General features: G+C 42.4%; 1 protein-coding gene across 1 annotated transcript in view; it reads right to left on the bottom strand.

Annotated features, from left to right (window-relative positions):
- Window positions 1-485: 485 nt before the first annotated feature.
- The window catches only part of top2b (DNA topoisomerase II beta), a 28271-nt gene continuing 15568 nt past the window's right edge, over window positions 486-13188 (bottom strand). Inside the window, exons 13-36 of the mRNA XM_050034605.1 lie at window positions 13037-13162; window positions 12839-12949; window positions 12643-12748; window positions 12424-12533; window positions 11820-11912; window positions 11086-11200; window positions 10812-10933; window positions 10484-10632; window positions 10091-10322; window positions 9386-9520; window positions 9029-9229; window positions 8685-8880; window positions 8509-8600; window positions 8048-8203; window positions 7681-7764; window positions 5924-6118; window positions 5709-5841; window positions 5139-5297; window positions 3714-3936; window positions 3327-3409; window positions 1750-1845; window positions 1408-1539; window positions 1227-1312; window positions 486-958 (exon numbers count right to left, since the gene is read on the bottom strand). Of these exons, the coding sequence (XP_049890562.1) occupies window positions 794-958; window positions 1227-1312; window positions 1408-1539; window positions 1750-1845; window positions 3327-3409; window positions 3714-3936; window positions 5139-5297; window positions 5709-5841; window positions 5924-6118; window positions 7681-7764; window positions 8048-8203; window positions 8509-8600; window positions 8685-8880; window positions 9029-9229; window positions 9386-9520; window positions 10091-10322; window positions 10484-10632; window positions 10812-10933; window positions 11086-11200; window positions 11820-11912; window positions 12424-12533; window positions 12643-12748; window positions 12839-12949; window positions 13037-13162 (3300 nt within the window). The 3' untranslated portion in view covers window positions 486-793. The remainder of the gene's footprint in view (window positions 959-1226; window positions 1313-1407; window positions 1540-1749; window positions 1846-3326; window positions 3410-3713; window positions 3937-5138; window positions 5298-5708; window positions 5842-5923; window positions 6119-7680; window positions 7765-8047; window positions 8204-8508; window positions 8601-8684; window positions 8881-9028; window positions 9230-9385; window positions 9521-10090; window positions 10323-10483; window positions 10633-10811; window positions 10934-11085; window positions 11201-11819; window positions 11913-12423; window positions 12534-12642; window positions 12749-12838; window positions 12950-13036; window positions 13163-13188) is intronic.

Below are 13188 nucleotides of genomic sequence, written 5' to 3' on the forward strand. Positions count from 1 at the left end.
ACTATGACTTTTTTCATGATTTTGAACGACATACCATATTGTGATGTTTTTTCATGAATTTTGATGACATACTACACTATGACCTTTTTTCATGATTTCGGACGACATACTATACTGTGACTTTTTCCTTACATACTGTCGTATGACTATTTTTTGAGAATAAGCAACAGCAGGAAACATTAGCTTTGAATTAGTAATTAACACATCTCCAATACCACTGAAAGCAATAACTAAACACAGTCTAATGTGTGAACACAGGAGTGAAACAACACTCCAAACTACAGAGATTAGGGAGGACTTATCGGTCATTAGTCTAAACTAACATTAACCCCCTGACTGACACTGATGGAACTACATCACCATAAATAATTGATGATTTTGTGTGATAGCACTTGTTACTGTGATGGTTTGTATGTGTGAAAATTATTTCACCTTTTATGTGTAATATTGTTGAGTCATGAAAGAATCAGCCCAGCAGAGCCAAGGACATTTCATTGTTTATTTTCAACTTCATGTTCAAAAAGTTACATAGTATTTTAACAATTAAAATGTGCTAAAGCACAGCGTTCTAAACTTCTAAAAGCCGCTTCGGACAAATACGGAACATTTCAATGAGCATAAAAAAAGAAACCTGTATATGTATAATAAAAAGTGTAAAACACCTACACATTAAAAATCATTGAACATCACCATTAATGAAAATAAAATGAAAGAGGAAATGTACAAAAGTCTGTAGGAACACAGAAGGAAGAGGAACTTCCAAACAAGCAGAGTGTGGTTGAAGTGTGTTGCTTTAATCGAACATGTCGTCATCGTCGTCTTCATCCCCATTGTCTGACTCGTCAAAGTACTTCACCTCTTTCTTGGCCCGGCCCGGCCGGTCACGGGACGGAGCACTCAGAGCACTCAGGCTGTTGCTGTCGTCATCCTCGTCATCAGATGGGGGTTTCTGAGGCTTCTGAACAGGAGGACAATAAAACACTTTATTACAGTAACCATTTAGGTTATTACTGCACTGAGTATGTGGACTGTGTATATGTAGGAACTGTATGTATAAACCTTTTTGGTATCTTATAACTGCAGGTACCACATGTATCCAAGACAAATTTTCTTCGGGACAATAAAGTCTATTTTATCTTATCATAAATAATAAACAATATTATTGTTCCCTTATTTTTGGTCTCAAACACCAACGCTGCGTCTAATACACACAGGACGATACTCACTCTGCCGACAGGTTTTGCTGCTTTCTTCATTGGACTGTACTCGTCTTCAGAGCCGGAGCCCTTCCTCTTCCTCCCTCTGCCTTTACCTGCACAAAGTTTACCAGAACAGAAAGTGACCAAAATATTCACCATGAGCAATTATTGGTTTGTTTGTGAGAAAACACAGGATCTGTGCTGTTACCTTTAAGAGCTGGTGCTGGCTTCTTGGACCCAGTGTCAGAGTCAGAGTCCCAGATGGATTTATCTGGCTTCTTTGCTTTTGGTGCTGGTGGCTTCTTAGGTTTGGGAGCTGCATCAGAGGGTTTCTTAGCTGCTGTAGATCACAGCACATCACAAGTTGTTAACACATGGGCACCTTCATTTTGTCCATTGCAAAGTCCTTATTAAATGTATATTAAACTCCATTAAGTTCCATTTTAGGCATCGTTATTAGCTTTTAAAAATCATCCCCTCTCCCTTCTGTTACGCTGTCAGCTATGGTGCTGCATTAGAGCTCCCTCTGTTGGACACAGTGAGTCATTACCTTTCTTTGCTGGCGACAGTTTGTCAAATGCAGAGCTGCTGGAGTAAGTGGAGAACACGGGGCCCCTGTCATCGTCACTGTCGGACTTGGACCCATCTACGAGACAAACACAGACCAACGCTCACCTGCTGCACTTTCTGCACACATCACTCCTGCATGTTCACATTTCTGACTGAGTTGACCTTCTGTAGAGCATCATACGAATTTGCCTTCCTGCACCTTTTCTCTGTTATATTATGTCTAGAACGTACATACTTGGCTTGTCCTCAGCTTTTATGAAATTTGTTGAACTTGTCCGGATCCAGCAGAACTAGATCAGAAATGTCGGTAGTGTTCAGTTCAAAGAGAAAAGCAAATGCAAGTGTTGCAGTTTACTTTTGGAGCCTTTATGGACAAAACAACCAGAACATGTGTTTTCAGCTGAGCTAGAAATTAAATATCTGAGAAATCAAGGTGCCTCATCACAGTGATGCAAAAGTCCTGTAAATCCAACACTGACATAAATCACTTCTGCTCATTGATCTTCAAAGTTGTCTACAATGGCCTGATAAAACTATAGATATTTACTGCTGCGTTGTCTCATGTCAGATTCTAAAATTAAAAACTTAAAACTTTAGTAATCATGTTTGCACAACAGACCCAACCTGTATCATCTATTTATGTTTAGAGCGTTTACTGACACCTGCTGGTCATAAAATGTAACAACAGCAAATCATTAACATAGTATAGTTCAGCTGTGTTTCATGAGGCTCTCGTTTGCCTGGAAATAAACATATAAGATGAATTGTGATGGCTGGTCCTTCACAAAAAGCAACCTTTTCCCAAAACACAGCTGGTCCTGTGAAGTTGGCATTTTAAATCTGGAGGAGCATCAACTGGCGTGTGTCAAATGAGGCACGTTAATTATCGCTTTCAGTGTGTTTGGGCCTTGACTCATATCACAAATCAACAACACTGAAAGTAGATGTTTGCTGCTGCCCTAAACTGTGTAGAAAAATCTCATGGTTGTCAAATTTTTATCATTGGAAACAAAACAGCAACACATCACCAAACCGTTCCATTGCAGTTCATTTTAAGCCCAGTTGAGACCAAAGATTTGTGACGAGACGGAACCATTTTGAAATGTTGCAGCGGTGTGGACTGGCCCGTCTCAGTTCGACTCAAGCCGGCTGATGGTGTCGCCCGCGATTTAGACCGTATGGTACTTCACCTGTTTCATCAGCCAATCACCTTGTGGCAAAGTCATCTGATCAAGCCAGTTAAAACCTGTCAGCAGATGGTGTGTTTGCTTGCCGTGGCATTTTCTGGCAACAGCCAGTCTGGATGTAAAAGAGACGGACTCAGGCTCAATCGGCTGCTGACACGTATACGAGTCTCCCTCCTTGTGTTGAGTCGGATGACTGATACACGTGTCAGACGGTGGGTCTCTGCTGCTGGTTGTATGTAAAACAAAGCACTCTTACGGTTGTTACTTGTACCTGAAAACTCATCTTGTTGCGAACCTTTGGTGTGAACTGGGCTTTAGAAAGATACTGCAGATGCGTGTGACAACACACTGACACTGAGCTCTTACTCACCACTGTCATTGCTTTTTTCAGAGAAGGCCGACTTGGACGAGAAGATGCTGGTTGTCTCTGTCTTTTTAGCTACAGGCGCAGACCTTCAGAGAAGCAGAAACAGCTTATTCAGTATTTGTTTTCCATATATTTTGGGGCCTTTTGCCTTTATTGGATAATGAACAGTAGAGCAGGAAGACAGGAAATGAGTAGGGGAGTGATGGGACAGACTCGAACAAAGGTCCCGTGTTAGATTTGAAGGTGTGAGACATTATGGACACATGATAAGCAGGTTAGACCCAGAGCAGATAAAGATCCCCCACTGCCCCCTTTGAAACACACAACATTCCTACAGTCTTTTTATTTCAACACGTTCAGATGAGCTCCTGACTGTTGTTTCAATCTTACGTGGTCTTTTGTTTGGGGGCAGGGTAGGAGTCTTCGTTATCGTCGTCATCCTCGTCATCGTTATGGTCATTGAAACGCTCCTTGGTGTCAGAGGACGGGAAGTCGTCCTTAAACGACCTCACTGGAGAAGAAGGCACATAATCGTCACCGTTCTCCTCTTCGTCCGCCGCCTCCTCCTCGTCCTCCTCCTCCGAGAAGTCGAAGGTGTATTTTGGCTTGGAAGCTGAGAGACAAGAGCAGAGTGTGTCACATCATTACTGCTGTGGATCCTGGTGCCTTGTACAATAATTATTTGCGTTGCATCAGACTGAGCCCTCAGAGGCTTGAAGCTGACAGAGGCTAATCAAACTGACGAAACGTAGACCCAGTTCACAAGTTATTTTTGGCCACGGGCTGCATGACGTGGATTTAAATAAAATGGTAGCAGTTACTCTGTAACCAGCTCCCTGATCCTGACGGTGGGTCATAACATAACAACATTGTACATAATCCTGAAATCTCACACTCCTTAGACTTTACAAGTACATCAATATTAGGTAAAGGGAGCCCTAAGAAAAGGGCCATGCCAGTTTTACCCCGGCCAGTGTTTTTTAGATCAATTCGCCACAGGCTAGGATGAAATGGCTGGTACCAAGGGGTTCCCTATGTTGTCTAGTTTCACATGATACCAGAACAGTAATAAAGATTTAATTTATATATAAATTCATACTTCTGTGTTGAATTGACACTGTAGCTACAGTAGGCTCTGCGTTGACATGGAGCCTACACCAACCTACGCCATAGCCTGACGTGCACCTCCCCAGAAATGTAACTAGACATCACAGCGACACAGACCTCCTGTCAGACCTAAGTCTTGTGTGTGATTTATCCTTCAGGGATTTATACTTCGGGATTTATCTTGGCTTCATATGAGCAGAGAAAATCTCTGCTCGTTGCTAGGCTAATTTATACAATGTAAAATGCCATAGGCTTGTGCTAATAATGTTAGCTTGTTATATTTGTTTGGAAAACGTGTTTAGTATTAGACAGTTGTTTTGTCGGCGAACCTTATGAGTTGTAATGGATCAAAATTATGTACCGTTAAATATGTTAAATGTTGCTGTTGTTCCTGGTTTTATATGAGTAGAGGAAAAGTCCGCTAGCTGCTAGGCTAATTTATACAATGTAAAATGCCATAGGCTCATGCTAAAAACATTAGCATGTTGTATTTGTGGGGAAAATGTGTCCAGATAAAGACAAGTGTTTGTCTGTGAATGCTGCGAGTTATAGTGAAGCTGATTTGTGTACTTGTGTTTGAAATTGTCTCTATTAAGCCAAGTTTAATGTGTGTTTAATGTGTGTGTGTGAGATACTGTAGCTGCCATAAATGGTGAGATGGTGGTGCTAGAGATGACAGTGAATATTCAACTGAGGGCCCAACTCTACCTGATGCCCTCTGGGACTTGGTCTCTCTTGGGATGACAGGTTTACTGTTCTCCACGTCACTGTCTGACTTGGAATCATCCTCAGACCAGGGGTTTCTCTTCTTCACCTTCTTCGCAGGGGTACCTTTGGGTCCTGGAGGTTTCCTCACTCTGGGAGCTCCTGCAACACAGTAAACAAGATTACCAGACTGTTTGTTGATGGTCAGGATTCTCACTTATGACCGAGGAGCTGCTGGTTGTTAAATAATGGACTATAGTTTTCTCTCTGCACTGCAAAGCATCACAGAGGCCTGGGGTAATGGCTTCTTTCAAACCAGTCCAACACAGTGTATCGAGGAGAAAGAACGCTGTATCATCTCTGGATAGTGGTAGCTGACAAATGTGCTGATCAATCATTTATCTACTGATACAGCAATTTCATCATTTCTTACAACCCTCCTCCTCCATATTCAGAGAGCTCCAAAAAGTTACACTATTACATTGGAAAAACAGTGATGCAGTTGTTGTTGAAAACTAAAAGAAATTACTTTTACATGTTTGATGAAATTGCAGTTTTCAGGTTAGTACTGACCAGGCTCTTTCTTTTCTCTCTTGACACGTGGAGCCTTTGGTTTAGCCACAGAGTTTTCTCCTGTTGCCGGTGCTCCCTCGCCGCCCAAACCATCTTCATCAAACTCCAACTTCACCGCTGGATCAATGTCGCTCTGGGAGAAAAACAAAACCTGTATCAATCCTGGATTCAACATTTCACTTGAGTCTTTTTGGCATTGCATCGGCAGTTATTACCTTCTTCTTTTTGGTCAGTTTCTTGGCTGCGTCAGATCTGATCGCCTGAGTCGGAGGCTCCACCCTGCGGCCAAATGGTGAGGGCATGGTCTCCTCCAGGTTCATCTTCTTCACTTTAGGTTTGCCCACTTTCCCCTTCACCAGTTTGATGGCCTTTCCTGAACTCTGCTCCTCTCGCTCCTGAGCCTCCACTTTCTGATAGACCAAACAAAGCATTTCTTAAATTACGTAACTTTTTACTTTAGATACAGGAAATCATCAAATAAATGGCAGTATTACAAAAATAGCAGAGTGGCCATCACGAACAAATAAAGGCCAAGTAAAAAGAGAGGCTATCAGTCAATAGTTTGTCAAGTGCAAGGAAACAGATCTGTGTGGGAATGAGACCCTAAAAAGAGGGTGGATCACGGGGAGTACCACCAGCTGGTCCAGGAGCTTCGCCTCCATGATGGCTGTCACCAGGCATATGGGATGACTCAGGGGCAGTTTGACAACCTGCTGTCTATCATCGGGCCGTATAGCTCTGGGTATCCAGCAACCACTACCACCAGGTTCTCCTCTATTGTCTACCAACGGAAAACTTATTGTCATGACCACCACAGAAGGCCTGTCTCTCGAATCATCCGACTGGACAATGGGGGAAAGGCGGAGATGACATGACGCGTTTTCTGTCCTGAGTTCTTTCAGCTTGAGGCGTTCAGAGCGCTCCGGCAAAAACGCCAGGAGCTTAAGCGCACAAACGCAAGGTGTGTCGCAACTCAAAAACAGCAAGCAAAAAGCTTCATTCTCATTAAAATCAATTACAAAAAGGCGCCTCCAGCTGCTAAAACACATCCTGTGTGATCAGGAATTCACTCTAATCTTGTTAGTATAACAGAGTCCCGTCTTTCTCCCCTGATCTCAGCTTCTTATAAACAAAAACACTGTTTTAATTCAGTAATTTATTCCAATAATTTCTACTTTTCTCTGTGTGCTGTCTGACACTCAGCACCTCCTGAACACATTCCAAGTTATGTCTTCTAGGAGCGGGAGAGATTATGTGCACTAAGTGTTGTGTTTCACTGACAGCAGCTTAAATGAGTAATTCAACATCTTGAGAAAAATCCTTATTTGCTTTCTGGTGAAGGTTTAATGAGGAGATTGAACCCAGTGTCGTGTCTGTCTGTTAAATATGAAGCTACAACCTGCAGCCAGACAGCTTAGCTCTCCTGGTTCTGTCCAACATGTATTTATCTGAGGCATTTTTATACTTTTTGTATGGATTAAACAAGCCAGATATGATGTGTTAATTTAAGAGCTTTAGAGGTTCTGGTAGGTGGATTTTGTTTCCTCTGGACAGAGCCAGGCTCATTCTTTATTTCCCTACTTCCTGTCCATTTGTGAAGCTACACTAACCGCCTGTAGTTTCATATTTAACAAATAATAAGAGTGCTCACGAGGGTGGTGTTGATATAGAAGGCAAATAAGTGTATTTCCAAAAATATCATGCTCTTCCTCTAAAGATATATTGAGAAAAATCGAAATGAAAACAGCAAAGTAGAAGCGACTGCAAACAATACTGTGTTAGAGTACAGAACAGCAAGTGGGATATGACTCTTGTCGTATGATGGAGTAGTAGTGTGAAAATTTACATTATACTAAATTTCAATTTACTTTATACATCCGACCAAAAATCAGTTATCATCCACTTCACATCAACTTCAACTAGACTCACAGCTGAACGAGTGTTGCGTGCTGAGATAAAAAGCAAAACTTACATCCAGCTCCTCGATGAACACCGACAAGTCCTCCTTCCACAGATCATCTGAAGATTTCCTCTGGAGATCGTTCAGCTCTGATCTCTGTAAGTTAGCACAAATTGACTTTGTTAACCTCATTACAGAAAAATATCCTAACTGCTTGTCCTAGCTCAAGTTTTAAAGAAAATCCCCAAGTTGAGACAGTTCTGTTAATTCCTATCCTGCAATAAGAGAGATTTTTTTCCTAATGCAGTTGGGAAACATGTTTTTGTATTTCAGACTTAGGAAGTTTCTGTAATAAAACCCTTGGATCACAATCAACCACAGAGGCATGATGAAAGTCTAGTGAGATGAAAATAACCACGTGAACAGTGATTAATAATACCTTGTGGTCCCTCTGTTTGAGAAGCTCGTCCACCTTCTCTTTAGTCAGGCACCACAGGGGCATGTTGAGAATGTAGTTGAAGTTCGGCCCAGACGTGGAGCCAGAGTCCACAGAGCTGTCGCTATCGTTTGCGTCGTTGTAATCTTCCTCCTGGGCCTGTGGGACAAAAACAAGAACCATCTTATCAAACAACAGAACCCAAATCATGCTGCTTCCTCCACCTGCTGTCATGATTAATGTGTGTTTAGGGACGTGAAATAATGTACAGTCCTAGGAAGTGATGCAAGGGCGGCTCCCTCTTGTGTTTGTTCACAGTTATAGCAACGACTGCTAAAAACCTACAACTAACTTATTTTACTGCAGTGCGTAATCATTTATATTGCTCATTCATGTATTTTACTTTAGGTCATGTTACTGAATTTGTACTTGTAGATGTATCGTTAAAGCCGCTGTAACAGTACCTTCTCCTGAGCCTTAGCCCAGGCAGCCACTGGATCCGACTCGAAGCCTTTCTGGACGAGCATGCGGATCAGTTCACGCTTGGTTTTGTTCTCTGTTAGGATAAAAAAATGTGGGTAAGAACATATTCGACCTCTCACTGCTACATAAGATCTGATCTGACTTTCAGCATTCCTACCAATGGAAATTTTTCCTTCGATCTTCTCCAGTACAAAGCGAGCCTGGTTGGACAGTTTGGCGGCTTCAGCTCCCAGGCTGCCCAGTAACCAGTCCTTCCTCAGTTTGTAGTAATGCAGGCGGAGCTCAAAGAACTCCCTGAGGATGTCTTGAACTGAATCGTACCGCTTCAGGCAGCCCATGTGGTCAAACAGCACCTGGGGATGAAGTGGTTTCAAAATCAGTTCATAACACAACATGGACGATACAGCAAATACACAAACCAGGGAGGCCAAGCCATCCGTATGGGTAAACACCTTCCATTATTTATATTTCATTTAAGGTCAAACTGAAATCACAGTTTACCATGGAGTTGCAGGTAAGGCTGGACTGCAGCTTGAAGACTTTGTGAAGGCCAACTGTTTCAGCTTGGGCAAGTTTCTCCTCAGACATGCGCACCACAAACTTGACGGTGGTATCTGTGTGGTATTCCTTATAGTCGCTAATGAGAGCTGGTGTTTTGTCGGTTCCCTGCAGCATGGGCTCCAGCACAGACTCCTTATACGCCTGCACAACACAGGAAATAAACAGTTAACATCTCATTGTTATCCTATTACTATCATGACATATTCAAGCTCTATATATGGAGGTCAGTTAGCTTCCATCTTAAATGGGAAAAAAATCCTGTATAAGACATCCTTGAGAAAAGAAGCAGAGTTGTACCTGAGTCCATGTCCGAACAGGAAGCTCTGTGATCTCAATGGTGTTTCTGTCAATGACCGACACCTCTCCACTGACAAGGTACTGGTTCTGACCGAGCTCATGAATCACCCCTTTGAAGTTTTTGTAGCTGGGAAGCTGTTTGGGGACAGACATTGCACAGGGAGACACTGAGAGAATGGTCTCATTTTCCAGCTTTCTCCTGCCTGCGTCCAAACTACAAGCAACATGCTATGAAGATCCATGAGGAATCTGGGAAGTAGAGCTGATCTGTGAACTGCCGACATGCTTATCAGGCAAGAAAATTTGGTCAGGGCTACATTCACACTCCAAATTCTTTATAACTTTTCTTTGAAGGAGCACAGAAGTGAAATATTCAGATTTATTGTATCAGTTTTACAGCCCAAATGATCTAAAATCTGACGTCACTCCATTATACTTCTGTGGCTGTAAACAACCTCCAGTGTTGGCTGCTTTATTGACTGACTGACTGATGGCTCTGTGAGCTTGTGGAAAAGGTTTCCTCGTCTTGTTATGTCACTTAAACTATCTCCTAATTGGCACTCAAGGTTTCTATCAATCCAGTAACCAGCTAAAACATTCCTGACAAACATGCCATTACATTAACACACAGAAATCATATACACAACCAGAGATAATGATGATAAAAGCCACCTCAGTTTGATGTGTAAGACTCAGACTGTTTACCATTGGCAGGGGGTCCTGGTGGTTGAGCATGCGGTTGATGTTGTTGACGATCTCTCGGGGGTCGTAGTTGGGGATCTTACACGCCCAGCCTGTTCCGATGCCCTCAGCGCCGTTCACTAGCACCATTGGAATGATGGGGATGTACCACTCAGGCTCCACCTTCTGGTTGTCATCGTACAGGAACTTGAGCAGGTTGGAATCCCCCGCTGGGAACAACAGCTTCGCAAGCGGACTGTGGGAAGCGAGACCACCGTTAAGAGTTTATATAAAAGGTTCCAGACAAAAAAACATACAGTAAAAAAAGGCATCAAGAAGAAGTCAAATTTAAAGATGAATACTGGTATCATCATCTAGCATAAAGAAATCCAACTGCTGCGTTCATTGTTGCTTTACCTGAGCATGGTGAAGATGTAACGAGGGCTGGCAGCATCTTTGCCTCCATTGATGCGAGTACCAAACTGACCCAGCGGCTGCAGGATGTTCACGTTGTTACTGCCCACAAAGTTCTGGGCCAAGTTCACGATGGTCATCATGAGAGCTTGCTAAAGGGACAAATGGGAAATTAGTGATCAGTAATAGTGAATAGAAATGAGAGTCTCTACAATAATATCTCTAGACATGAGCTCTACTCTTCTACTCACTCACTACTCATCTTCCCCACTGTTATAATGACTCTCAATACACTGTGTCACATGTCTGGAAAACACTGAGTTGACTGTACCTCTCCATGATGGTAGGCAGACATCTCTGCCACTGAGCCAGCCAGCTGTGCCACCTTCACTTCCCTCTTGTCGTTCCTCTTCAAGCAGGTGAACAGAACCTTCCTCTGGCCGGGCTTTAATCCTGGAAACAACACACACATCCCATCATTACTACATCACCATTCTTCCAAAGAAAGAACATATGGTAATGGTTTTAAATATAGGAATGACTTTTTATGTTGGAAAAAAGCAGCACAGCAAACACTTCACAGAAATGAGGGTGAATATACAAACCATCAACCAGGGATGGAATGGATCTCTCATTGTCAGAGTTGGAGAACAGAATCAGCTCTTTGTTGATGAAGTCGTTGTAGGAGAGGTGCCTGGCCTGAGTTCCATACAGGTATTGCTGAGAGAACAGGATTAAAATAACAGTTAATGCACAAACTTTAATCAGTGGTTTCATCAGAGTGGTTTGAGATTAGTTTGAGTACGAAAATAGGCCTTCTGAAAGTTTTACCATCAATTCAAACTGGCCCCGTTTATACATGGTATTAACATGCGTCTTGGGTGATCCAATCACAAGCGGATTCTGTCGTTTTGTCATATAGGAGACATATTAAATTCTCCTGACAGTGATATCTTAAGCTGTAAAGACACAACCGCTATAGTGATTAGCGAGCAGCTAGCCAAGGTGGGCACAGGGCTCTTTGACATAACAGCTTAAGTGATGTAGGCAGTATAGAAAATCTGAGCACAAATGGTCAGCCAGAGATGCATGATAGACACCGGTGTTAACGGCCGTGTGAGTCGACTGTCCGCTTGTGTTCGGATCACCAAAAGCATGTTATTACCAGGTGTAAACAGACTTACAGATATCTGGGAAAAAAATGATCTGAATATATCCAATCACAGAGTTGGCTGAGTTTGGTCCAAAGAATTCCCACAGTGGAAGCAACACACACACACACACACATCTTGACTTCCTTTCCCCCATCATTGCCTGACACGACTCCAAAGCCACAAACCTCTGGCAGGCCGTGCATCCTCCTCTGGCGTCTGTCCTCCATGAAATTTGTCAGCCACTCCTTCCTGTCGTCGGTCTTCTTCTTACTGAAGGCCTAGAATAAAAAACAGCAGGTCAGCCTCCATTTACCACATGTTTAAGGTTTTTTGGGTGTGGACCATGTTGTGTTTAAAGCACAGAGCACTTGATGATACAAACAACAGTGTTGGACACGTTTAGAGTGCATTTTATTAGAGCATAGTTCCCGTGCTAACATGTTTTGAGAATATTTATAATTTGAGAGCCTAATTTGAGAATCATTTTTGTTGAAAAGGTAAAGTATCTAGTGCCTAATCAAGACCCCTTAATTGCATCGAATCAAAATCATATCGTGGCAGACTTTGTGATATCGGTATATATCAAATCGCTGTCTAAATAATCCATATAATATTGTATTGTGATGAAACCAGTGATTTACAACCCCACTAATACTGTCAGAGAGGAGCTGAATCAGTTCTTCTCAATCTTGGCTTTTGGCGTACTTAATGGTGGGTGTTTTTGCATTATATTGGAAGGTATTTTTCATAATTCGACTCCCATAGAAAAGCATACAGTATTAAACTCACCAGAGTAATGGCAGCGTCATCCTCTGCACCGCTGTATCTGAATGTGATGCGATGCTTCTCCATGTCAGCAAAGTATTCCTTTGCCTCTTTGCTTGTACTTGTACCCAAACCTGGAACACAAATAAAACATCTTATTATCTTTTTAGAAATTCAGAATTTCTAAAAATGTTCAGTTGCAAAATTGATATTGTTATATTCAAATACTCAAAAGCATCAAACCTTTGTAGTACTTTATATGCCAGGTTTTATAATTCTCCGTCTGTTTCTTCCACTCATCAAACTCGGGAATGCTGTAGAAGGCCAGCTCCTGCTTGTTCTTGGTCGCCTGCGGACAACACGCATCTTAGTACTGCTTGTTATCAGGTGCACTGAGATGTTACTGTACAGTATGTTTGAGTTTGTGTCTCTCTCTTACTTTGACAATGGGTGTGATAAACTCCTCCAGGAATGTGTGTTTCAGTAGGGACGGCCAGTTGTGGTGGAAGAAGTTGATAAGCAGACCTTTGATGTGGGAGCCATCTTGATCCTGGGACAAGACAAGAAATGTTAGAACTACTAGTTCAGTGACTATAAATTATACTAAAGCTGCGTGAGTCTCAGTGAGGCAGATCACCTGATCAGTCATGATCATGATCCGGCCGTAGCGCAGGGTCCGCAGTGACTCTGCATCGTCGTAGCTCTTCTTGTACTGGAGGCCAACGATTTTGATGATGTTGTTAATCTCAGCATTTTCCATGATCTGTTGGCAGAAAGAAAAGGTAACAT

This window comes from Epinephelus moara, chromosome 22, assembly GCF_006386435.1.
Source record: "Epinephelus moara isolate mb chromosome 22, YSFRI_EMoa_1.0, whole genome shotgun sequence".
In the NCBI taxonomy this organism is placed as follows: Eukaryota; Metazoa; Chordata; class Actinopteri; order Perciformes; family Serranidae; genus Epinephelus; species Epinephelus moara.